The 25,736-nt window shown below is 41.3% G+C and overlaps 1 protein-coding gene across 3 annotated transcripts in view; it reads left to right on the top strand.

The window, feature by feature from the left end:
* Window positions 1-25,736, top strand: part of COL4A6 (collagen type IV alpha 6 chain) — a 123,341-nt gene that overhangs the window by 58,178 nt on the left and 39,427 nt on the right. For 2 of the 3 annotated variants that reach the window (XR_011699018.1, XM_071569132.1), the window contains exons 4-5: window positions 22,094-22,228; window positions 23,234-23,278. Coding sequence is in view for 1 of the 3 variants with exons in the window: in XM_071569132.1 (XP_071425233.1) it covers window positions 22,094-22,228; window positions 23,234-23,278 (180 nt within the window). In the remaining 2 variants the exon portion in view is untranslated. Of the gene's footprint in view, window positions 1-22,093; window positions 22,229-23,233; window positions 23,279-24,740; window positions 24,795-25,736 lie in introns of those variants that run through there. The other variant, XM_071569133.1, reaches the window with a different exon arrangement.

Genomic DNA, 25,736 nt, shown 5'->3' with positions numbered 1-25,736 from the left:
GCATCTGCCATTGATTTTTAACTGGGGTCATGTTCCTCTTTGCCAGTAGAAAGGAGAACATGTTGCACAGGAAACTTTTCAAGATTCTTCAGAAAAAGGCACCATCAAGTAAGAGGAGGCTGTGAAGTTGAACTTTATCCACATGCACTCTTTAGAGTAAATCCTTCCTCTGTTCCTATACATTATGTTATTGGTGAAATACATCAGCAAATGTTTACAGTCAAGGAAAGTTTGTACTAACACTGTGTCATGCAACTAATCTGTTTATGTTATAAAGAGGGAACACAAAGTTAGCTGCATTTTGCTCCAGTCACAAGCATCTTACTAAATATTTATACACAGACTAGAGTGTTTACTTTGCACCTCATACTGTAGTTGTATTGGGAAGATCCAGAACACCTGGGTTTTGGTGAGGTCTTAAGAAAAGTTTGCTTCAACTTTGCAAATTAAAGATTAAGAACTCACTGAATTCAGCTCACTGAATTATTGAGTGTATGCAGAAGAGTTTTAAATAGAGAAGTAGCAGTTTCAGAAGTACATTTCGAAAATTGTAACAAAATATTGATGAATACCAGATCATGGTTTCACTCTAGTTCTGCTGCATTCCTACACTTCTCATATAGAGAAGTGTCAGAAATATCAGAGAAATACTAGTTTTCCTTGACTTAGCTTTGCTGGAGGTCTGTTCTTTACATTAGTGAAAAGCAGTTCCTAGGATTAAGAAGTTACTTGGCTGACTTTGGTGATTCTTACCTAGATTTATGCAAAAAATTGTCAGTGAATGGGATCCTGGATCAGTGTTTCAGGTATGCTGTCTATGTAAAACATCCTTAATTTAAGAGGCTGTATATCTAGCCTTCCCTTCCATCTTTAGGTTTAACTATACTTACATAACTGAATATCCAGAAGTAGAGGCTGAGGTGAGAACAGTTTGACTGTCTAGGCAGAAAGCAGAAAAAATAGCCTGAAGGTATTTTGCAGAGGATAATGGAGGTTCTTGGAGTTGAAATACTGATTGTCTGTGTATTTAATAGTTGTACCACTTGGAAGAACCTTAATGTTCTTTAAACAATAGAAGTGTGAGTGAAAAGCTTCACTTGTAGAATGAAAGCTGTAGCTAATCAAAGTGAAAGCTAGTTCTTTGTGTAGTCATCCTAGGTTGTGCATTTTATTAGAGACTGGGCAGCACTAGTTTTAAGCCATGGCCAGTGTTTTTCAGTGCCTCTCATCTTGCTCAGTCTGTACAACACTGAAAGTGTTGCTGCTGTCCAGTCATTTCCCAAATCTAGCAGGACCTTGTTTGATCAGTGCTTATCTGCAGCAAATACCTGCTCACTTCACCATGAGATGTGAACGGAAAAGACCTTAACTGTTTCTCTTACAGGTAGTGGCCTGGGGTCTTAGGCAGCTTTGAATAGAAATGGTCTCACAACAAAGTTACACATTTCTAAGATCTAGTGCCCCTTGCTCCCAAATGCCACTGCATATGGGAAACTCCCTCCAAGGCACAACGAGCTATTCAAGCTACACACTGTGGAGGCTTTCCAATAACCGTAGCAAGAACCACTTGTCAGACCTAGAAGTTTTTGCTGAGTTTTGCTAAACATACAGCATTTGATCTCATTTCAGCTTTACAGGAATTAATGTTTGAACCACTGTATTACAAGAGTGAAGGAGCCTTATTCTTGCAAGATGAAAAAGTAATGAAACGTGGTTATGACTAATAATGGGCTTTGCTTTTTTTTCCCTGGTGATTCTGAGCTAATGCTTCCTATGTTTAAATTAATTTTCAAATATTTTGCGCAAGTTTTGGAAGTAAGCAAAACCTACAGTTCTAGATATGTACTCTTAAAATCTGTTTTGTCCCCGAGTTTGTTTGGATAGGATTTAAGGGTTGTATGTGCTGTGTAAAATTTGTATTCCAGACTAAACAAGAAGTATATTTACAAATTGTCTGCTTAGTTTAATTTTTAAGGTTCTTGCCATGCAAGGTGCTGTTTGAGATACTATTTTCTTGATATATCAATGGAAAAGTATTGTATTTTCCCAATACTTTCTTGTTGAAACCTAACCAGAAAATTTAATTGTGGAAGAGATTTCATTTAAATCAATTACTTTTGCCTTATTTGTCATTCAATTACTTTTTCCATGTATTGAACTTGCATGATATTAAAAGTACTACAGAGGTTTCTTGCGCCATCTCTGTAAAAGAATCACTTTATTCCAGTAAATTAGAAATGTATCTGTCCTGTAACAGCTATATTAGTGTGGGAGGTAAAACACTATTTCCGGAAGAATTGGAAGACACCATCCAACTGGATCATTTTTTGAAAGGAACATTTGTGCAAAGACTCTGGTTTCTTTGGTCTGATGATTGTTTTCATTGTTTATAGTACAGCAGGGCCTGGGGCCTCAGTTACGCATCAGGATAAGTTGTACTTTGTATAAACATTAAAAAAAGCCTTGCACCAAAGAACTTTTCTTCTAAGCATTAAATGTCCTGATTTTTTTTTTAAAGCATACAGCTGGGACAAAACCATGAAGTGATCCCAAACTGTAGTTGGACACAAAGGCAGGTCTGGGTTTTCATCCATCTGCCTTAAACTGGGGAGCATTTGGATTTAGTGTTTACTGCAGATATAATAGGGATGTTTAAAGATCCATTTAATGGATCCACAATATAATTAAACTAAAACATTCTCAGTATACACACAAGCAATGTTTAAGGATAGGACACTGAAGGAATGTGAGCCAGAGAAAGAGTCTGAGAGTGTGTTGGTGCACTCTGATTCAGGCAGTGAGTGTGAGTGTCTCTGCCCTGCAGCTGACTCTGGGCATGGAGTGCAGTGGGGCAGCAGCCAGTTGGCCAGACCTGGCCAGGTGAATGTGCTCTCAGAGCATGCAGGCTCTCAGCAGAATTAAGGAGTCATAGGAACACCACATGACTCTGCAGAATGTCCTGTTTCCAATTGTTACAGCATGGATCAAGTTTTAGCATCCTTTTGTTTAATTTACAGAAAGATAGATCACTAATTTGCCCTTTATTGGGTGGCTAAATGCATGTACACCACCTAATTTAGGTAGACTTACAGTCAGTGGTGCAAGATATCTTCAAGATAGTGTTGTCTTCTGAGCTCTGGCTTGCTAAGTTCTAAATTTAGGGGGGATCCAATTTCTCTTGCTTTCATGAAGAGTTGCTGGACTTGGAGATACTTACAAAAAAACCTCTTTGAAGCTGCTAATATTTGGAAAAAGATGTACAATTCACATATTGCATTAGTGAAGAGGAAAAGAAAATAATTGGTGTTAATGGTTAGTTGTTTCTTTAACAAATAGAGTATGTACTGCTAGCACTAGAATGATGTAGTGATAGAAAAAAACTGCTATCAAAATAAGTAATGTTGATTTGATACTGGTAAATCACAACCTGAAGAATAAAAGTCCCAGATTCCTTCCCCACTTGCTGTTGCATTCAGTAACACAAAGACAAGGAAAACATAATTTCCTTTTCTTTTATTTGTTCACCAAAGACAAAGGTTCTGCATAGTTAAATTTCCCTTTGCCAGGATAAAATAGCTGCTACTCCAGTTGACTGATAAGAGCTTTGACACTGCAGTGTTACTATGTCAATAGAAAAATGTTGTTTCTGGAAAGCAAAGAGATGATGCAGTTTTTGAGACTCGAGTAAAATTACGATGTTCAGGATGCAAATGCTGTGCTTGGACTCATCCTGTGTGAAAGTTGGGAAAATTAATTCCAGGCGCTCTAGTCTGCCTTTCCCGTGACCACCTGTGGAACTGCCACTCAGCAGTGTCTGTTTGGCAGTGTCTGCCATTCATGTGTCTGTTTCTTGGCTTTACCATTTGGAGCAGTGGTAACATCAAGGAAGTGGCCACCAGACTCACATAACCAGCTAGCAGGAGTCTCTGGTGCACATCCTCACTGCTTACTTTCATGTTGGAAACAAAGACAGTCTATTTCCTTACCACAAGTTGAGACACTTCACCTTACCCTACCTACATGTAGGGCTGTTGGTTGTTTTTTGTGGTCTTTCCTTGTGTGAGCTCTTCAGTCTGTGCTGCAGACTGAAGGTGGACAATATAGCTGTGCCTCCTCTGGATTTCTTAATATTATCTCCTTTCATTTCTCAGATTCTTTTTCCTTTATTCTGCTCATTAACCTTCACCCTTTAGCCTTCCTCAGTGTCGTGATTCCCCTCAGGCTTTGGTTGGCAGACACTTGCAGAGCTGGCATTTCCAGTCGGTGGCAGATGTAAGGCAACATTTTTGCTGATGCCGATTCAGCCAAGCAGAGATCAGCTGTGTTGGCAAGAGCAATGGCAGTGAAGGAGTGATGCCTGCTGGGCCTGATCTTCTGTTTCTGCCATCAGGGCTGTTCTTCACTGCGTCATCATTTGTCTGTAGGGATGAGAGTGAGAAGACACCAGAGCCTTCATGTCATGCAAAATTCCATAGAAATGAACGTTTGTTCGTAGATCCACATGCAGGGGCTGCATAAGCTCACAGTTACTTGCTGGCTAGAAGATAGGTCATTATAAATACCTGTGGGGATTCTCAACATCATAATGTAGTGTCTGAAGGGACTGATATGTATTTGTGAGGCTGAGGGCACAGTTTGTTGCACACTATGCAAATGCAGCATGGTGTGAGGCTTTAAAAAATATCCTATGGAAAACCATTGCTGCAGTTAGCTGTGGTTTAACTGAAATTGGAGTCACTTGAGGAACAAAAGAAATAGAAATCCAGTTTGTGGCAGTGATCAATAGAGGATTCCTTTTTCTCTATTCATCTAAAGTATGCTTTGCTTATTTTTCTCAAACAGCAGTCTGATGGTTGTTCCCTTAGCTGATGGCTCCAGGGAAAGGGCTTAGAGTAGTTTGTGTAACTCAACAGTGGCTTTTCTGGCTACAAAAGGAGCACTGGCAGCAACTTCCAAAGAGTCCTGCTGAGTTCGTGCAGACCAGATCCGCTTCCAGTGCTTGTCCTCCCAGGGTTTCTGGGAGGTTGCAATTTTTTTATGAGCTGCTAGGAGGCTATTTGCAGATCTGAGACGGTTTTGGTTCCTCTAAAATGACATGTCATCATGTTGGCACTACTCTTTAATGTAATAGGATGATGTTGAACCAAAGCATCACTGTATTGTAGTCCCCATTTGTTATTTTTTAGCAGAGTTTGCTGTCTGAAACAAACGCATAGAAGTGACTATGCTGTGAACTTTGTATCTCTCAGGCCTTAGATAATGCCTGTCATTTACTGCACCCCAAGTGAGTGCAAAATACCATGAGAAATGCAATATCATCTTTCAGACCAGTATGGCTAAATGAACAAAACTAACAAAAATTGGGAGATGACAGTATTTGCTGTTACAAATGTGCTGTCTCTCTGCAGACTTTTTCAGTTTTCCGTCATTATACTGTTCTGGCCACAGTAATTCTTTAACTTCTGAACTACTAAACAAACTCAGCCAAAGCTTGGAATTGCTGCCATCTGTAAGTTTCAATGGGGGTAAAGCCTACTCTTCTCAGTCTTACCTAGACATCAAATTAAATCCTACTAAAGACTTTTGCTTTTTCAAGTGAAAAACAAGAGATAAAAACCCCTCAATATTGGTAAGGTGTTTAAATTTATGCTGTTATTACAAGGTTTTTTCCTTGGTTTTATTTTTTCTTTTGGGTGTGTAAATCTTAAGTTTTCTGAAAACAATAAGCAGCTTTGATTAGCAGCTAAATTAAAGCAACTGGGGAGCTACCATACCCCTTCCTTCGTCTTGTTGGCATGTTTGCTTAACTGCAGGATACATTCCTAACCCAGAGACGTTTCAGTTCTACTTGGTGCAGTGAAAGCCATTTTCTCGCTTGCAATGTGTCAGAACAGGGAACGTTTTCACCTTTTATTTTAAGGAGGAAGAAGCTGCTGATCTGATTTGGAAATAGCAGGCTGGTTAGTGTCTTCCTAAAGCTGCTGAGACCTGTGTGCCGGACAGCAGCAGTCAGGCTATCCTGGCATCATGCACAGATCGCTGATTATCACACACCACTGTTTGTGATCTTCTGCAGCGCCGCTTCCTTCTGTCTCTCATCAAGGCCCAGTGAGCACAGACCGTGACAGGTAAAATCTTCTTCCAGACCTCAGATGCTCCCATACAAAGAGCCATGCTTAATCCCTGGCCTAGTGTGTAATTTAGTAATCTGCATGGTCATGAATTCCAGGGATATATGGGCAGGAAGCGCAGAGCAGTGTGGGTAGCAGAGCAGGCCTACAGAGTCATTTAAGTCTTTGTTGTATTGTGTAGCAAGGGATTTTGGGGACAATGAGACCTGTCTGTCAAAGATTAAGCAGACTGGAAGTGTGGTTTATACCAACAAATGAATGAAGCTTTTTGGAGTGTTAATACAGCCACGTAGTAAATGTCCAAGGACTTAAACATACAATTTATGTGATGACAAGCAGCACTGGAATTAATCATTTATTCTATATAACTTAGCCAGTGGGAATTCAAGTAGGTGAAAAGTTCATTTCTGTCCTTATCTTGATCAATATGCAACACTTATATAGAAAAAATGAAAAATCATCTATTTTTTTTTTCTCTCCTAGACTTTGGTTCAAAGTTATTTTTACTAACTGCAGTTTATTCTCTGAACACTGCCCAGTAAACCAGCCCCTGCCTGACTGGTGCTTCATGTTATCAGGCACTGCAATAAAATTTTGCCTGGACCTGCTCTGCTTAAGCCTCTAGAGATAACTGGAATCTTGCCAAATGTTGTTTGTAGATTTGCAGGCCTCTACTACCCTCCACTCCTGCTTTGGTCTGTGTATTTCCAAGCAATGTGTAGATGAAAATTCACAGACTTCATTTTTTCCTTTAAAGTGAATTGTTTACATATTTGCAAAACTCCCCTCAGCCCTGCTGTGTAACAGGTATCTGGGAAGAGTTTTTGTTCTAAATCTGCTATCTTGGATGATTCCCATCAGAGTTTTAAATCTTGACTAATACTATCTGTTCCAACAGATAATTTTGTTTTTAGCAGAACGCTGTGCAAGGAAAGCCGCTCAGACCTTTCTGAAGTGCCAGGAACATGCTGGGAAGGCTATGGGAGGCAAAATGTAGGGGAAACTGCTTGCAGGGAATCTATTGTTTGCTGCTGACCCCATCCTGGCCAGATCTGTGCATGGCCTACTTTCCCTGCCTGCCTTTCTAACTAGAAGCATCCTTTGGGGCTGAATGACCTTCATGGATAATGAGTAGTTTTGCTGTGTTTCTCCCTTGTAAACAGAATGTTTAGAATGTAGAGCATGGTCTGGAGACTAAAATGGATTTTTTTTTAAAAGGGGGGGCTTTGTTGTTATTGTTTGTTTTGTATTTTTTCTTTTTCTTTTTTTTTTTTTAAGGGCTGCTTTATTCACTGAATGATTAATGTCAATACAGGATATGACAGTACGCCTTAGAGGTAGTCATGCTGCATAGATTAGATGCCAGGTTTAGACTTGCTTTCAGAATTACATTGTACTAAGCACTAATTTGGTTGTAATAGCACAAAGGCTGGATATTGGACAGGGGAAGGGACATAAGCAATGCATCAGTAAGAACAAAGGAAAAAAAACAAGACTGTTTTTCTGGAACATTGCTTGACTTGTGGCAATTTATGTATACACATTTTCTGTGTAACAGTGAAATTTAATAGAATAATTAGATTAGAAAAATAATAGAACAGTCTACTATAATAAAAGTGAGCCAAAAAAGCAGTCATAAGATCATTGTCCAGAATAGGCTGGGCTATGAGTTGAATTGCAAGGTAGGTTAGAGCAAAGGTTCAGATCTTAGATTCAGTTATATCAGCATTTTACAAGCTTTTTTTTCTCAGTAATTTAAGATGAATTGAGAGAAACTCCTAAAGGCCCAAATGGATACAGGCATTTAAATCTGCTTTTAGAATAGTGATGTTACGCCTGTGATCCAAATCTCTATTGTTCCTATTCAAATGATTCACTTTACTTTCTTCAGAAACAGAGAACGTCAGGACAATCATTGAAAAGTTTTATTTAATTATTGTATTATTACCCCCTGAGAAAAACATAGCTACGTTTTATCGCAAATATTGGAAGAAATCTGTATTACTTTAGTCAGTATTAAGTAGTCTCTGCAACAATTTCACCTCAATATTCAATTTATTGCAAAATGCAGTAAGACAAATATCACTCTGATATGAGCAGCCACATTACAAACTAGAATTTCTGCTAATAGGCAAAGAGTAATGAGAAAAGACTGAGCAGCTTTTGTGAAGATTCAAAGGCAAGCTGCTAAATCCTTTCCTTTATTTACTGGTTGAATGTGACGTTTGGGGAAGATCTGATGCAGGAGGTCGTTCTCTGTTCCCATAGCAAGAGTGCAATGAAAACCTCTCTCATCCAGAGCAGAAGTGGCTCCTGTAGCTCCTTTTCCATAATACACTTTTGGGTCTATTCTTTATCTCTGAATTACCCTCCTTATCTCTGCCTTACCAGCAAGGGAGGACATACCTTGACTGTGCTTGATTTCTATTTCCCAGGCAGAAAGAAAAAAGTAGTCAAATGTAGACACAGTGTAGTACTAGAAATTGTGAGCCAACAGAGAGGTACTTTTGACCTTTTTATTACTTATTCCCTGTTCCCTTCCTTCTCTCATGTTTCAGTCTTCCATTTCAGGATCCTTGATGGGGCTGCAGGGGGTGAAGGACAGAGAATTCTGTACGTGGAAGGGTGGGTTGTCTGCTGAGATGTGTCACTGCTCCTGCCGCTTCCTCTGGCATGGGATGTGTGACAGTCAGTGGCTCTGCCCTTCAGTGCAAGAGAGAAGCCCAGGCCACCCTGTCTGCTAAGGAACAGCTGTCCTGGGAGAATGCTGGGATGGGGAGTCTCTTCCTGCTCCATCTAATCCTTGCCCACATCCCTGTTCTGCTTCTGAGGAAACCACCTTTTCACAGCCTTTGCTTGCAAGGGGAGTTAGAAATTTTAAAAATGGGTTGGTTGTGAAAGAAAGAACTGGAGAGGAGCCCAAAGCAAATTAACAGATCTGGACACAGCAGATCCTGTGGAGGTTTGGAGTCTGGCTTCAGCATGTGGTTGAACCCTCCCTGCCTTCCTAGATACAATGTCCCTTTAACAGTCTTAACAGGCCTGACACTGGCAAGATTTCACTTGTTCAGTACACTACTTAATACAGCTAATTTTCTACTGACAACATTTTTTTGCAACAATGAATCTTCTGTCACTTGAGTCCATGAGGAAGGCAGCTTGGAAATGCCAGCCAGAGGAGGAGGGAGCAAGTTCATTGTCGCTGTTCACTTAAATGATTCTTTAGAAACACATTGGCTTTTTTGGTTTGTTCTGTGGGGTGCTAGGAATAAGTGGAAGGGAAAAGAACACAACATTGCATGTTCTTCTTTCCTCATGAGCCCATAGCCGATCTCTGAAGATGTTGTGTGTTGTAGAGTGTATCTTAAGGAAAGTCACAAGCTGTGGTTTTGTGGGCAGCAGTCCTGATGTGGATGCTCATGTAGTTTCTGTGATTCAACATCTGTTATCCCCAAGGGACTTGTCTGATATCTCTGATTAGTGGGGTATCTTCTCAGTAATGAGTTAAGTAAAACCACTTTAAATGGTTTGTGAACAATAGCATGCTTGGTCTTAGCAAATTTGTGGGAGAGATGATATATACACACATATGTATTGCTGTATATATAAATATACATACACACTGTACATACCATAAGGCCTGTAGCCAGATGCTGAGAATTGTATAAGCTCAGTTAATAAACCCCAGTGTGTGTCTGGAAGTTCATCCATATTGTTTGTCATGTGGAAAGCAACAGATAGAAACAATTAAAACATGAGATAAAACTAGGTGATCCCATTTGATGTCTGTTTGAGACAATTTGTTTAATAAGCAGTTTTCAGTAAACATGAAAACTAATTGTAACCGGTTGGCTGATCCTTTGCTGGAGCAGTAGTGATGTAGATACCTGCAGTTCTGTGTCACCATAAAAGGCTTTACTGGTCTGTAAGGGGCAAAAAGTAGTTGTCCATAGAACCAGTGGCATCTACACAGCAGTCTTGTTAGGGAAAAGCCCAGCAATGAAAGCCAGTAAAGCCACAGGCTGTGACCCTCACTTTTCATTCCACCCATCTCCCATGTCAGAGACTGACTGCCAAGGAGCTGTGATTTGGTCATTTCCACTGCCATGCTCTCACCAGAGATGACTTGTGTGCATTCTGGGGAGGAAAATGCTTTGTATATGTTACCTTGTCTACTTTCCTGTACGGCCATGAGGAAAATGGAAAGAAGTATTACAGAAACTCTGTGTTTTCTTCTGAATAACTAATTCTTTTGTATTAAAATTCAGTTCAGGTCTTGTGCTGCTGTCAAGAGATGTACACAGTACTCAGAAGTTCTCTTCCCTTAGTTAAGGGCAGGAAAATGTTGTGACAGCTGCTGTCCTATGTGAACAGGTCAGGGAACTGTAAGGGCTTTCTAAAACATTTTTTAGAGATTAGGCACTGAAGGCTTGAGGGAGAGAAGATGAACAGAGGTTGCAAAAGACCATAAAATCTCATAAAACATTCAAATCTTTGGCTGTACTGTGCTCTTTTGTTAAATAAAAAAAAAAGTTTAGTTCATAAGTAAATTGAAGTCAGTTAGATCTCGCTTGCCTCAACATTTTTGCTAAGACTTCATAGCCAGCTAATCCAGGCTTTCAATGTAAACCCTATTTTTTTGGAATGTTGATGAGTGTAATGTAGTGCCAGAGCTCCATGAGGTGTAGGAGTGGTTCCTGCCTATGTTACCTCCTCTTTCATGGCTCATTTCCTCAGTTGTCAGGCTTAAACATGTGTGTGATTTCAGAGGAGTGCTCGTTGTCCATCTCATGTGTTGTCTACACAAATTCTTTCCATTTGTATATGAACCTGGTATTGCCCTGCCAGTTTAAAACACAAGAAGGCCCTAAAGGTATCAGTTAAGCTGGCAAAAACTTCATCTCAGATGACCACGCATCACCTGAGCCTCACGGGCAATTAGGTTAAACAAACAGGGGGTGAGCTGGAGCTCCAGGGGTGATCACCTCTGGTGCTGTGATACTCTGGGATGTGATTCATCAGTGTGATGTTTCACGCTGTTTCTACTTAAAAAAAGTCATAAATCTGACTGATGATCATGAAAAAGACAAGTAAATACAATTCACCTATATAGCAGAACACCTTAAGAATAAGCTTTAACTCATAATTTTCATATATTGGTTATTAATTTTTGTTGAAATACAACATAAGTCATCCCAATGCTCTGTAAATCCTGCTGCTTGTTCTTTATTTTTAAAAATCCCTGTGTCTAAAATCTTTCTTTTTCTGTAATGCCCATCATTGGGGAGGGGCTCAGCACATGGATCCTCTCTGGAGCACAGTGCAGGGAGGCTGTTGCCTCACTGGTGCATCTCTCACGCAGATGTTACAGCCCACAAGGGGCTTTCACTGCCTTTCATTATCTGTGTTTTCTGAGGCCTGGAGCCTTTCCACATGCACTTACTTTCTTATCTAACTTGGAACTTTCAGAACATCAAAGCAAAAAAGCAAAGTTAAAGTCATCCTTTTTGACTTTATACATTTTCACAGTTACTTCAAAAGTCATGAAGTACAAAATGGAATAATTAAGTTAATACTGAGCCATTCCTGGCATTGTTCATGGCAGGGAAAAGGGTGGCAGTACGTGGTCTCTGTGTGTGTTAGAAATAGAAGTAGCAAATATGAGGAGTTGATTGGATCAGGATGTTTTATGCAAGTTTTTAACTGGAAATTGAGCATTCTGAGAAACAAACTTTTCATAGATTTAAATATCTGATGTAAAAACAGAAATTTAAAAAAAGATTTCTGGGGTTCATATGCAGTTGTTTATAATGTAGTAAACCATCCATTGCAACTTTGTTACTGAAGTATGGGATTCATCAAATGATTTAGAGAGTCAAAATTCATTATTTTTTTTAGCAGTTAAATAATAGGGTGTAAAGCCATATGTGTGTGTGTATATATATATATATACACACACACACATGCACACCTGGACATACACATTTTTTATAACCCATATTTTCTACTTTCAGTAATGCCTTGTCAGGCTTAGTGAAAATAGCAAGTATTTTTTGAAAATGGAGTTTATCACTGGAACTAAAATTGGAAATTGTGAGAACCAGCCTTCAGCTGCTCATTACTACAGTCAAAGATTGCTCCTGAGATGACCAGAGTGGCCTTGGCAGTTGGCAGCGTGAACATGCCAAGCACTGCTTTGCATAAACAGAAAACTTCTGAAAGGCATTGTGATACTAAAGAGTTTCACAAGGTACAGGAATAAATAGTTTCTTTTCTTGAATTGAAATTTAAAAAAAATTATTACCCTAATACATTTCCTTAAAATAACAGAGAACAAAAAAGAATAAACCAAACTGAGATTTTGGGGAAGTTGCTGAATGAAGCAGAATTGTTGCACAGAGGGTTTTTTTTCCAGTCCATTATTTCTGTCTGTACATACAGTTTTGTGGATTCATCTCATGCTGTGTGTGGGTAAAAAGCTGGGTAGAGGAACAGTAAACTGTATGACAGAAACATAGAAGCCATTTGGAACATGACTTTACCTAAGTTTTTAGAAGAAGAACTCAAGAATAATTTTCTTTAAAAGTACAAAGCATTTTTCAGTAGGGAGAATAATCGCTTACTCTGGAATGTGAGCAGGGCACTGGATACCTGACCTGTAATTTAGGAAAGTAGTGAAGGGGTTTTCATCAGTAATTATTATTATTACAGTAGAACTGTGGGGCCCCAGTTGAGACCAGGACTCTCTTGTGCTAGTCACTGTCTGTCTAGCAAGAGATAACCACTGGCACAGGAATCTTGCTGTGAAGGCAGGGCAGATCAAGGAGAAGGGAGGAAATGGAGGTAGAGAGTCGAAGTAGCTGGCCCAAGGTCGTGCTGCTCACTGATGGACGCGGCTCCCTGCACTGTAAGTCACCAGCAGACACCTCATCTGAGTTCGGTGTGATTCGTGTGCTGCTTTTTGTAATGTGGTATCCCTGCTCAGAGAATGTCCGATTTAAATGGGAAACGCCATTTGTTTGTGTCAAAGAGCATGTCCCTGGTACAGGCCATTCTGGACAACATGGGAATTGGGTACACAGATTTTCCTTAAAAGCTTCAGGCTGGTTTCTGCTTAGAGTATATAAGAACATACGTTTTTAGGGCTGTAATGAGTCAATGGTTGGCTCTTCAGTTTACCTTAATGTACTCAAACAAGTATGAGATACTTCCAACTACAAAGCTTTTTCTCATGAACTAAATCTTTCCCTGGCAATTATTTATTTTAATAAAACATGTTTTATGGGGGAAATAATGAATGAGGGAATAGAGAGCATGAATAAGATGCTTTTTAAAAATATGGTCACTGAATTTGCATAGAGAAGAAACTATGTGTTAATTTGAGGAAACATGAGCATCTTTAAATTCAATTGCTTTTGTCATACCTAGGAACTAAATTTTGCTTAGAAAATTAATAGTGCTTTGATATGGCAGTCTACAAATTCACTAACAGAAGTAGGGATCAGTTCTGCCATTCCTGATCAGTCATATTTTCTGCTTGGTTACTAAACCTGCTAGATTTATCTCACTTAGTGAGTCCCAGTATCTTTTGCGGTGATGAATCACTGAACTGGTATTTCACAGTAATTCAGGCCAGTAGAACTGTTCTCCAGTTAAACTTGGTTTTTGTCCTTCAAATGTCTAGCGGTTCCATATCACTGCCACGTGTGTTCCTTTGCACAGTGACAAATCAAATAGATTTACGCTTTATTCCCCAGGCTCACAGAGGCAATGGGAAATAAGGAATGTTTGGAATTTGCAATGCTATGTGTAGCAGCTCTGCTTCAGTGGGCGAAAATTTATGTGGGGTGTTAGAGCTGGCAAAAGGGGTAGGGACAATAGGGGAGCTGTGATGTGTCTGATTGTGTAGTGGTAGAGAGGCCCCATCATTACCCACCACACTGGACTTTTCTCATGACACCCTGGGATGCAGATGAATTGAAATGATGCAGGGAAGAAAGTACATGTTGCAGAACCTTTTACATCTTGAAAGACACTGCCATCAAGTTACACTTTTAGGCCATTATTTTATCACCTTCTGCAGTGTGGTGATTCGGGAGCAATGAGAAATTCCCATTCCAGCCACTTTTTCCTCTTGCTTACCACACAGTGAGAAGGAAAAGCTGCGTGTCTGAGCCAGCTGTGTATTTTTAATGGTTTGCAATGGATATGAGCATAACAGAGATGTTGAACTTGTGACCCAAACTTTGTCAAAATCCTGAAATTATCTATGAAAACACCCTGGGTATGTAAAGAAATAATGCTATTTTTTACTAGCATCATATTCATTACAGACAGGCATCTCATTTAGTGCTGCAGCTCAATAAAAGCCTGGTGCACAAATGTTTGAGAATGCAGGTCATAGTTTTCAAATATATGAAATTCTAGGGGGCACTTGAGAAAACGTTCACAAGTCACAGTAATTTAATTGGCTTTCTTCTTGCTTGCTATTACTAGCAGTCTATGATTTTCATCTTTTTAGAAACAATTGTTCTGCAGCCAGGAAAACAAAATTATACCATTTGCAGTAATTACTAATGGCTCTTCCACAGGCCACTGAACTGCATATTGAACATTAAAGATTAAAAATAGGGAGCTCTGTTGATTAATTGTAGGTTTTGTTTGATTTAGTCCACGTTTTACATTTAAGCTTGTCCTCACTGCTTAGAGAAATCTTATTCTTTTTATCCTTTGAATAAGAACAATCCTGATGCCAGAGCACACTAAAGACTAGGCACTTAACTTTTACAACAAGGTAAACTCCTTGAGGTCAGACAGTAGTTCCACGTGGTACTGAACTCTCCAAGTTTACTTAGTGGTAAAACCTGACTCCTCATTGTGCTGTTATCCTGGAATTACTCCTGCACACCTCTGGGCCTGCTCTTTATAATGCCCTTGTCTTGAAACTGTTCATGGGAGTGCTACTGAGTGACGAAAAATGCTGCTTTTTTAGCAGTGAAGGCAAGTCCTTTGTTTCAGCATAGAAAACATGATTTCCATCCGCATAGACTTCAAAAGAAACAGTGAGAATTCTTGAGAGCCTGATTATCATGGCATAATCACATTATCAGAGAGATTAGAAGCACTTTACAGTGTCCTTATGCTTTAGTGACACTCTAAGACACTGGACAAAATCTTCAAGTGCTGTTAAAGTCTTTCTTGTAGGGCACTATGGCAGAAGAGAGCCTTTTAGCTGTGGGCCCTGAAATCACAGAGAACATGTCTAATTCTTCCCTCAGAGAGCTGCTCATCCAAATGCAAGTGAAGGTGTGGTTGCTGATCTTTACTGCCCCATCCTAGATATATTTCTCAGAGTGATCTGCAGCAGAGCAAAACAAAAGCCTCCTAAAATGTTAATTCCTATCAGTTCCAGTCATTGTGAAACTCTGTCATTAACCAGGCAATCAAACTAACTGAATACAGAAGTATTAGCAATTCAAACACAATTCACAGTGTGCTTTCTCTGCAAACCTTGGTGGACTCTTGGATGCTGTTTCTTTTATGGTAGGGGTTGGCCATAACTGTAACATGCTGGTTTTTAGGATATGTTTCTTCAATGCTGTGTTGCCTTGAGGTAAACAGTCCACAATTCACATTTTCTAAGTGAGTTGTTGCCTGAAAGACTCTGAACAGCTTGTGATTATGGGAAATTAAAAAGTTAAAGCTGAGACTGAACGTGAGAGCAAAGCATGTGACTTTTTGTAACATGGTTCTTGTGTATGGTTGCCAAGGACCACTGAACATTTGGGGATTAATGTTCTGATTATATGTTTCCCAATATAAAGAATTCCACTGATAATTAGCCGAGAGTGAAGAGACCTAAAATTAATCAACAGAAAAGCCTTTTCAGATGGAAGTCTGTGCCTCTAGAAGTGCACACTATGGACAGTGTCTAGACAGAAAAGGTATGAAATATCAAACATGCACTTGACCTCAGTTAAAAGGCCAGGATGAAACAATCACAACAGAAAGAGTGACATGGGAGAATTGTTGCACTTAAAAGAAAACTGCTCCAGTACTAAAAAAATGATCCTGGAAAAAGAATTTTTAAAATCAATTACAGGGGTTTTTTTCACTTTGCTTGATTTTAAACAATGCATTTTTAAATTAACTGTACAAGTCTTTTACCTGCCAAGCCATGGAGTCTGTATGTCTCCAGCTGAGATTGCTAAAACACTTGCAGCAGGGAGCTGCATTCCTTCTGCTGTTTTACGGAGTTAGGGAAATAGAAGGGAAACACTTCCATGAACATGCATGTAGAGGAGAGTTAAAAGGAGGGGGATTGATGTGGTGGTTTGCTTTGGATTCTTTTAACTCCCTCCTTCATTCTATATGCTTTTTTAATGTAAGTTTTAATTCTTTGCACAGGTAACCTCACATAATCTGTCTTGCCAGTAGAAAGCATAGCCATAAACTGCATTTTCTAATGAAGAAAGTATACCCATATTCTGCATTTTCTACTGGAGAAAGCATTGCCCTAAACTGCATTTCCCGCCATAGAAAGCATAGCCATAAAAACTGCATTTTCTACTGTAGAAAGCATAGCCCTAAACTGCACTTCCCGCCATAGAACGCATAGCCATATACTGCATTTTCTACCACAAAAAAGCATAGCCATAAACTGCATTTTCTACTGGCGCGTCCCTGCGGCTGCGGGAGCTGCTCCATCTGCCGGCAGTGCCCCGTCATTGCTGCCGAAGGGGGAGCGCACTGCCCTCCCTGCAGCGCTATGGCCAGTCGTGACCATCGGGGAAAAGAGAGATTTCTACTTAACTCAGGACATTGGGGTGCTGGAGCATCTCCAGGGAACGGCAACAAGGCGACTGAATGGTCTGGAGCACAAGTCGTATGAGGAGCGGCTGAGGGAGCTGGGTGTCAGGGAAGACTTTATAGCTCTCTGCAACTGCCTGAAGGGAGCTTGTGATGAGATGGGCATGGGCCTGTTCTCCCAGGCAACTAGCAACGGGGCTAGTGAGGGAAAGTGACCTCGATCTGGGCCAGGGGAAGTTCAGGTTGGATGTTTGGAAAAGTTTCTTCACTGCAGGAATGGTTAAAGCAGTGAAAACTGCTGCCCATGGCAGTAGTGGAGTCACCAGACCTGGAAATGTTCAAAAAACGACTAGAAGTGGCACTTGGCAATGTGGTTTAGTGGATGTGGTGGTATTCAGCCAAAGGTTAGAATTGATGATCTTGGAGGAATTTTCCAACATTAATGTTTTAGCACAGCATCACCAGCCAGTTGAGGGAGGTGAATGTCCCACTGTGCTCTGAGCAGGTGCAGGCTCAACCTCAAGTGCTGTATGCTAGTTTGGATGCCACAATATAAGAAATATATAAAGCTGTTAGGGAATGTCCAAAGGGGAGCTGCAAAGGTAGTCCTGGTGAAGGGCCTTGAGGGGAAGCTGTAAGAGGAGCAGCTGAGGTCACTTGGTCTGTTCAGCCTGGAGAAGAGGAGACTGAGGGGAGACCTCATTGCAGTAACAGCTTCCTCCTGAGGGGCAGAGGAAGAGCAGGCACTGATCTCTGCTCTCTGGTGATCAGTGACAGGACCCGAGGGAATGGCCTGAAGTTGTGTCAGAGAAGGTTTAGTTTAGTCTTGGGTTGAGGTGGCAAAATGCCAACTGCCCAACACAGAGAGAAAAGGTCCCGTCCCTCCCCCCCCAAGAGAAAAGGAGAGGAAAAAAAGAAAACAAAACCAAAACTTGAAGTAGCAAGCTTCTTATATTATACAAAGAGAAAGACAATTAAAAACAGAACATGATATAATACATATATATTTATATATATATATATATATATATATATATATATATACAAATGTGAGAACCCCCCCCCACAGACTAACAACAATAGCTACCGAGTCACCCAACCAAATAGTACAGATTCCAACTGCCCAAACCCCACAAAATGTCCCAACAACTCTTTTTAGGTATCCTCTTTTTAGGTAATCTATGCCAAGAATGCAAGGGGCTTCTGGCCCTGTCACAATGGAATGCTTTTCCCGTTGGTCTCCCATCAAGCTTATGTCAGCCTCTATCATTGATAATTCTTGAGACCCTCCAGTCACTCCAGCAATAGAAGCAGCCTCTGTACTCTTATGCTCCGATGCATTAAAGTACATTGGACACCAATATCTACCAAAGCCCAGTATCTCTGAGGATCCGATGTGCCAGGCCATCAAACCCACACAGCCCAGTAAACCCAATTATCTTCCTGGTCCTTCTTCTTCTCCTGGCAGAAGGCAGCGCCCCTCTATTGGTCTTGATCAGAGCACTTGTCATCAGAAGCCTTCTTGTCATTTTTGAAGCAGACCTTCATCTTCTTTTGCTTCGGGGATCTCAGTTCCTTCTCTAAAAATTCTGTATCTACCACTTAGATAACTTTCTAGTCAGTGTCCTTTTGTTTTAGCTCTCTCACTCTAGCTTCAAGCTTGGAAGTGGGTTCACCATCCCACTTCCTCATGTTTTCTCCTTTGCTACGAAGGTATGCCCATAGTTGGTTACGTGACTGATGCCTAGGGTTTTCTTTCTTCCAACGAGTAGATGACAGAGACCGTGAGCGAGACCGAGACCGAGTTCGGGATCTAGGTTGAGATTGTCTTTGTCGATCCTGCCGTGATCGTTCCATTGGCCTTTCTCTGTAATCTCTGTCTCTAGGGTCCTCCTCATATCTGGAGTATTCATAATCTCTCTCTACTCCTTCCCTCTCATAGGTGGGTCGGTGCAGGGGATTGCAGGAGTATTCCAGAATGTCTGCTATGCTCCGTATCCAATTACACATGGTGTCCACGTCTAGTTCTTTCATCTCTGGAGCACATGCACTTAGCAGACAGGGGAGGTAGAGTTTAGGGGCACCTTGCATTACCTTTTCCCACATTGGCTCCGTACATGGAACATTCTCTGGAACTTGGAGGTCATAATAGGCTGGATTGGAATATATGATCTCCAGCATGGCCAATTCCCGTAGGTACTGGATGCCTTCTTCCGCAGTGTTCCACTTTCTTGGAGAGCTCATCAGATATTCCTTAAATGGGTATCTTGCCCTCACAGCATGGAGGATTCGGAGCCAGAGACTGGATGCCCTTCTCTCCTTTCTTATTTCTTGTTCTATTTCATAATCTCGGGCAAGAGATCCCAATTGTTGTGCTTCGTGACCGTCAAGCACATGGCTACTTGCCCCATTGTCCCAACATCGCACCAGCCAGGTGAGGATCCCTTCATCAGGCAAGCAACGATAATCTCTTTGTAAATCCCGAATCTCTTTTAGGGTCAGTGCTCGTGTAATTTCACTTTCCCTCATTATTTCTTGTCCATCTCTCCCGCGTAGAATCTTCTCCACTTCCCTTTTTACTCTTACGCTCTTACGCGGAACCTCTTCCACCTCCTCTTTGCCTCTCTCATGTGGAGGTGGGGACTGAGCATGCCATGGGGATGAGCTTCTATGCTGTTCACGCCGTGGAGAGGGACTCCTACGCTGTTCACGCAATGGGGATGAGCTTCTGTGCCATTCACACTGTGGTGAGGGACTCCTACACCATTCAGGCCATGGAGATGAACTCCTATGCTGTTCATGCAGTGGAGATGGACTCCTACGCTGTTTATGCAGTGGGGATGAGCTTCTATGCCATTCACGCCATTGAGAGGGACCCCTACACCGTTTATGCAGTGGGGATGAGCTTCTACACTGTTCACGCCATGGAGAGGGACTCCTACACCGTTCATGCCATGGAGATGGACTCCTATGTCGTTCATCATACCTAATGGATGGAGGTAGCAAATAGTCTTTTGGGTGCTGGGGCAAGGGCCTCATCCAGTCATCTGTTTCCTCCGATGTAGGTTTGATGTAGGGAGGTGAAACCTCGCCTCCAAGGGAAGGTTGGGTCTGGAGAGGTAGAAGTAGTTCTCCCTCAAGTTGAGGGAAACGCTTTGGCCCCTTCCTTACATCTTCTGAAATACCAAATGTGTAGTCAGGGTACAGATCATCAAGTGGCAATGTACCACGGGTCGTTTGTACCGTCTCCTTTTTTTCTTTTGACACTACTCTGCTCTCTTTCAGACGCACCCGTAGTTTTTTTGGGTATGTCCCCAGTTCCATTGGGCACGCCCCTTCTCTTGTGGGCACTTCTTCCTCTTTTATGGCTGCTCCTTCCTCTATGGCAGTCGCTCCTTCTTCCCTTGCAGTCGCTCCTTCCACCGTCACAGCCACTTCTTCGTCTCTCACAGCCGCTTCTTCATCCGTTGTAGCTGCTCCTTTGTCTGTTGCTGCTGCTCCTTCCTCTCTCACAGCCTCTTCTTCATCCGTTGTACCTGCTCCTTCACCCACTGTAGCCACTCCTTCTTCTGTTGCTGCCACTCCTTCCTCTCTCGCAGCTGTTCCTTTGTCTATCACTACTGCTCCTTTGTCCGCTACTTCTTCCATAACCTGGGTTGCTACCTCCTCCTCTATTTGGGTTTTTGCCTCTCTTGAAGTTTGGGTAGTTCTACGACGAGGCAACAGAAACATTATCCTGTTCACCACTATCCATAAGTTTACCACAGTAATAGCTACCAACAACATCATTAATACATAGTTTGCAACTGGGTTAGGATGAAACACTGGTAGATCTGGTAATTGTGCTCTGAGGTCATTTATATCAAATTCAAAACCATACTCAGGTAGGGAAAAGTTGCTGTACTCATGTTTCTTAGGTCTTGGCACAGGAAAAATGTATGAGCTCAAAAAAACAGTCAATAGAAGGATTAATACATACATGCAGTAGGGAAGCATATTGTTTATGTTTCAGAATGTACTCAAAACAAGCAGATAAACTAGTGCTGTTTACATAAACAATCTCTGGGAATACAGCCAAGTTCCCGGGAAGCCAGCCATGGTCCTTGGTTGTTCCCTGTATGGGTTACCTCTCTCTGTGTCTTGGGTTGAGCTGGTAAAATGCCAACTGCCCAACACTGAGAGAAAGGGACCCCCCCAGCCGAGGGAAAACGAGGGAGAGGAAAAAAAAAACAAAACCAAACCCTGAAGTAGCAAGCTTCTTATATCATACAGAAGAAAGACAATTAAAAACAGAATATAATGCATATATATACAAATGTGAGAAAAAGCCCACAAACTAACAACAATAGCTACTGAATCACCCAACCAAATAATACAGATTCCAACCACCCAAACCCCACAAAACCTCCCAACACCACTTCCACAGAAAACTCCCAGCAAGAGAGGAGAAAAATTAACAAGAAAATGTTCACCTCCCTAGATAACAACAGCGGGGATGGCGGCAAGGCCTAATCTCGGCAGAGGCAGGCAGTGCGTCTTTATCGGTCTGAGGCAAAACCCAAAAGAGACAGAAGCTCCTCCTCTCTCTCTTTTTATACCTCTTGACACTTCTTGATGATGTCAGATGATATGAAATACCTCTTTGGTTGCTTAAGTCAGGTGATGCTTGTCCCTTCTGATCTGTGTCACATCCTTTGGGCCTGCTAAATTTAGGCCTAACTGAGGCCTAAGGCCAAAACAACCACAAGTTTATATATTAGGAAAAGGTTCCTCACCCAGAGGGTGGTTGGGCACTGGAACAGGCTCCTGGGAAAAGGGGTCACAGCACCAAGCCTGTCTGAGTTCAACAAGTGTTTGGATGATACACTCAGGCATGTGGTGTGACTCTTGGGGATGGTCCTCTGCAGGGCTAAGGGTTGGACTCGATGGTCCTTGTGGGTCCCTTCCAACTCAGGATATTCTGTGATTCTATTCTATGGTTCTATGACTTACCTGAAATAACTTCTAAAAAGTTTTTACTGAGAATTACAGGGAAAACTTTAGGGTGTCCTAACAACCTTGAGATGTATCAAATTGCATTAAAAATTGAGTCAGAGTAAATGCAAAGAGGTTTGTGAACATGGTGCATTGACTTACTTTTTATTGTGTATTAGGGTCGACCAGGACCGATTGGGCTTCAGGGACCCATAGGAGCACCTGGATTTACTGGCCCAGAAGGTTTGCCAGGAGCAAAAGGTGAGAGAGGAGCAGTGGGCCCCCCAGGACCAGGTGGACAGAAGGGTGACAAGGTGAGCTCAATGCTGACATTTCTGTTCCTGCAATAGATCTATGACCTTGGATATATTTTTGAGTGAATAAAGATAATCTTAGACTGTCTGTCAAGGGGTAAGAACACAACAGCATTTCAAGCATTTCTCTTTAGAGGATTGTTTGCATTTATTTTTGAATTAGAATACAGATCCAAAAGCTGCTGAATGCCTGGTAGGTGAACCATAGCCCAATGTCTGTTGCTGTTGCAAGCAATCTTTCACTTCATATGCCCAGGGAAAGGTGGATGTTAGTCATGCTGTATTCAGAGAGACCTGGAGCTGGTTCCTGGGTAGAGGATCCTGAGTTGGTGACTGGAAAAACAAATTTTCTTGCACTGAAAAAAAATCCCTTATTTACTCCAGAATTGTTTCTATCGACTGAAATGGATACATATGCAACACCAACATGCTATGAGATTATCTCTCTTTTTCCCTTGTGGAAGCAATATGGTTTACCTTTCAGAAGCAAGATCAGTTTAGCCTGGACATTCTGCTTCCCCAGTCTGTTTTGCTACTATCCAGAGCAGAGCAGTAAAAACAACAGTGTGATAATTACTTGTGACTTGGGCAGAGGTGGTCCAAAGTTAATGCAGTGCTTGGCATATCTTTGGGGTCTTATCCACATATAGACAGAAACACTGTCCTGTTGAAACTCTTGGAAAGTCAAGTGTGACACTGAGAGTTAAGTTAATACCAGATTGTTTATTTTTCTGGCATCTTGTTTTCCCCAGATGTGGAGTAAGAGATTATATTTTTACTTTAAATGGCCTGATTAAAACATTCCTGAAACACTCATTTGGCATCCAGTCAGGCTCAGATTCTCAGTTCCTATCTTCACTGACACCTGCACTCAGGGACAATCTGCACGAGATAGTTTCCTCCTTTTGGTTTTCAAAGCTAAAGTCCAAGACCAAAAGTACTGGAGTGAAAAATATCTCCCAGGCAATAATGAAGAGAAATATAATGTGTCCTCTTTTTCTTCAGGGTCCAATGGGAGTTCCAGGATTTCAAGGCATCAACGGGATCCCAGTAAGTTTGCATATTTAAATGTAAGCTACCAGAATGCTAGTCACAACCAAAAGCATTTAATCACAATGAGACTGTCCTAGCACATGCATAGTGTTCCTGGTGATTGCTTGCTTCTCTCTGGAGGCAGTGTTTGTTAGTCCACCTGCTGATTCCATGCTGCTTTGTAAGAGGTTTGGATCCTATTATAGGATAATAGAAAGTTGTTATGTATCAGGAAGGATCTGAGTTACATGGGTATCCACTGCATCATTGATAAGCTTTTCTTTCAGCAACATGTTCCTTCAGAACAGTGTCTAGAAAACTCTATCAAAAAAGTCATAGACTCAGAGAATTGAAAGGGACCTCAGGGAGTCAAATAGGCATGATCAGATGTGCTTCAGGCCATTTTAGGATGTGTTTCCTATCTAGTTTTTAAAACCTTGTGATGGTGGAGACCAACTTCTCTGTTAGAAAAGCTTTAGTCCTTCTTTCTGCAGTTTAAACCTCTTAGTTCTCAGGCAACTAGTCAGGAACATGGAGAGAAGGCTGTTGACTTCTCTGTAGTAGCCTTGTTGTATGTAGTAGCTGTTATCAGGTCTCGCTCAATCATCTTTTGCTCTGATATGATTGGAAACAGTGATGAAAGCTAAGGCCCTTCAGAGAATCCTTACTCCTCTACTAGGTTCTAATTCTGGTTTAGATCAGATGCTAGAAGTAGATAACCCTTTAATCAGGAAATTTTTGTTTCTTCCATTCTTTAGAACTTTAACATTTTAGTGATAGTTGTTTACAAAAATTATGTGCCTAGAGTGTTTTGACCAGCTTTCTTTTGCTTTGGTTTTCCCCAGTGATTTTTGCAAAGGTCTCTTGCTTTGACTCAGGTGAATTTTAACTGGGGCAGCTTTAGAAGTAGCCCCAAACTTCCTTGCCCTTTCTACATTATTTAGCTCATTCTCCTTTCTTCTTCTGATATTAGAACTCTTTTTATTTTCTTGATGACATTTTCCCATTCTCTGTGTCCTTGTGCCTTAGACTATATTCATACTCTTTCTCATCTTCGTAGCTTCCTCAGCTGGCCAGGAGCTCCAACTGTTGAGCTGTGTTTTCTAACTTCCTATCAAAAACTGAATTGTTGTGATAGATTGGCTGAAAATGCACAGTTGGCCCTGTAAATGAGCTTGCTTGATTCCAGTTCCTTCCTGGCCCTTGTCCTTCACTCCCCCTCTGCTCATCCTTGCCTGTTTTCTCTTCTGCTCTACTCCCTTGCTGCTATTTCTTTTTTTTTTTCTTTTACCACCAGCCAGCTCTCTAGGTTTGAAAAGAACAAGCTGTTCCCATAATACTTAATTTAATTGAACACACTGTGGGAACATGCTGTTCTCAGGGTATTTTTGCAGATGAGGCTCTGGAGAAAGGGGATTCCCAACAATGAGAGGAGGCAGAGATACAGCAACAGGCATTGCCAGGTAGTTGGCAGTGACAGGCATTCCAGGGAGAGAGTGTGGAGGGGGCAGATGAGAGGATTCAAAGCCTCCAGGTATGCAGATCTACTCTGTCTGCTTCACAGTGTTCTGCAGGTGGGTGAATGGGAAAGAGGCAGATTTTGCTGGTCATGAACAGCGAAGTGCTCAGCACTGTGTCTCTTTTATGCCACAACTACAGGGCAGAAAAAGGGGAAAGGAAAACTAGTTCCTGCTGTTTACATTCTAGCCACTGAGATAAATGCTTCCATTGTAGGGGGAAAATAGCAACCATCATTGCTTGGGAAAATATTTTTACTTTTGTCATTGCATTTCAGGGTAGGGAGCAGTTTGGGTTTGTTGTGAAATGTATACAAACATATGCATGTTATATGGATGTGTGAAATTCAGAGCAAAGGACAGAGTGCATGTGTGTGCTGATAGATGAAAGAGAGAAGTGAAAATATATTGCTTTCTCTGCACAAGAATTAACATCTAAATGTGAAGGAAGATTCTTTGTAGTGTGCAGGTATGTTAGCATGGGCAGGTACAGTTTAGTCATCACCAAAGGACTGCAAGGCTCTTATTCAGAGGGGAATCCCACCACTGACCTTAAGGGAAGTGGTATTCCACACAGTTCCCTTGGGGAATGCTGGTGGCAAGTAAATCATGTTATTGCAGCTGGCCTGATTAATCCCTTTAACCTAGTAAATACAGCAGCTACATGTGTTTATTGCTAGACTTTCATGTCATGCTGTAGAAGAAACCCTCAAATCCTTAGCTCTACTCACGAAGTTTATTTTTCCTATAGGACCAGATTCAAGGACACCTCTGGCAAAGGCTGGAACTGGGAAATGTATATAGCTTTTCATGGTAACTCCAAGGAGTTCTAGAAGGAGATATTTTATGATAAGTGAGCCCTTGTCTGTGCCATGAAAGCCAGAGGTACATGAAGAGGCAGTTTTGTGACTGTCCTAGAGGATACACAAGCACTTGATGATGGCTGTAGAAAGGCCACT

This window comes from Pithys albifrons, chromosome 14 (genome assembly GCF_047495875.1).
Source record: "Pithys albifrons albifrons isolate INPA30051 chromosome 14, PitAlb_v1, whole genome shotgun sequence".
Lineage (NCBI taxonomy): Eukaryota > Metazoa > Chordata > Aves > Passeriformes > Thamnophilidae > Pithys > Pithys albifrons.
The sequence above is the reverse complement of the archived record's forward strand: the minus strand, read 5'-3'. Positions and strand labels throughout refer to the sequence as shown.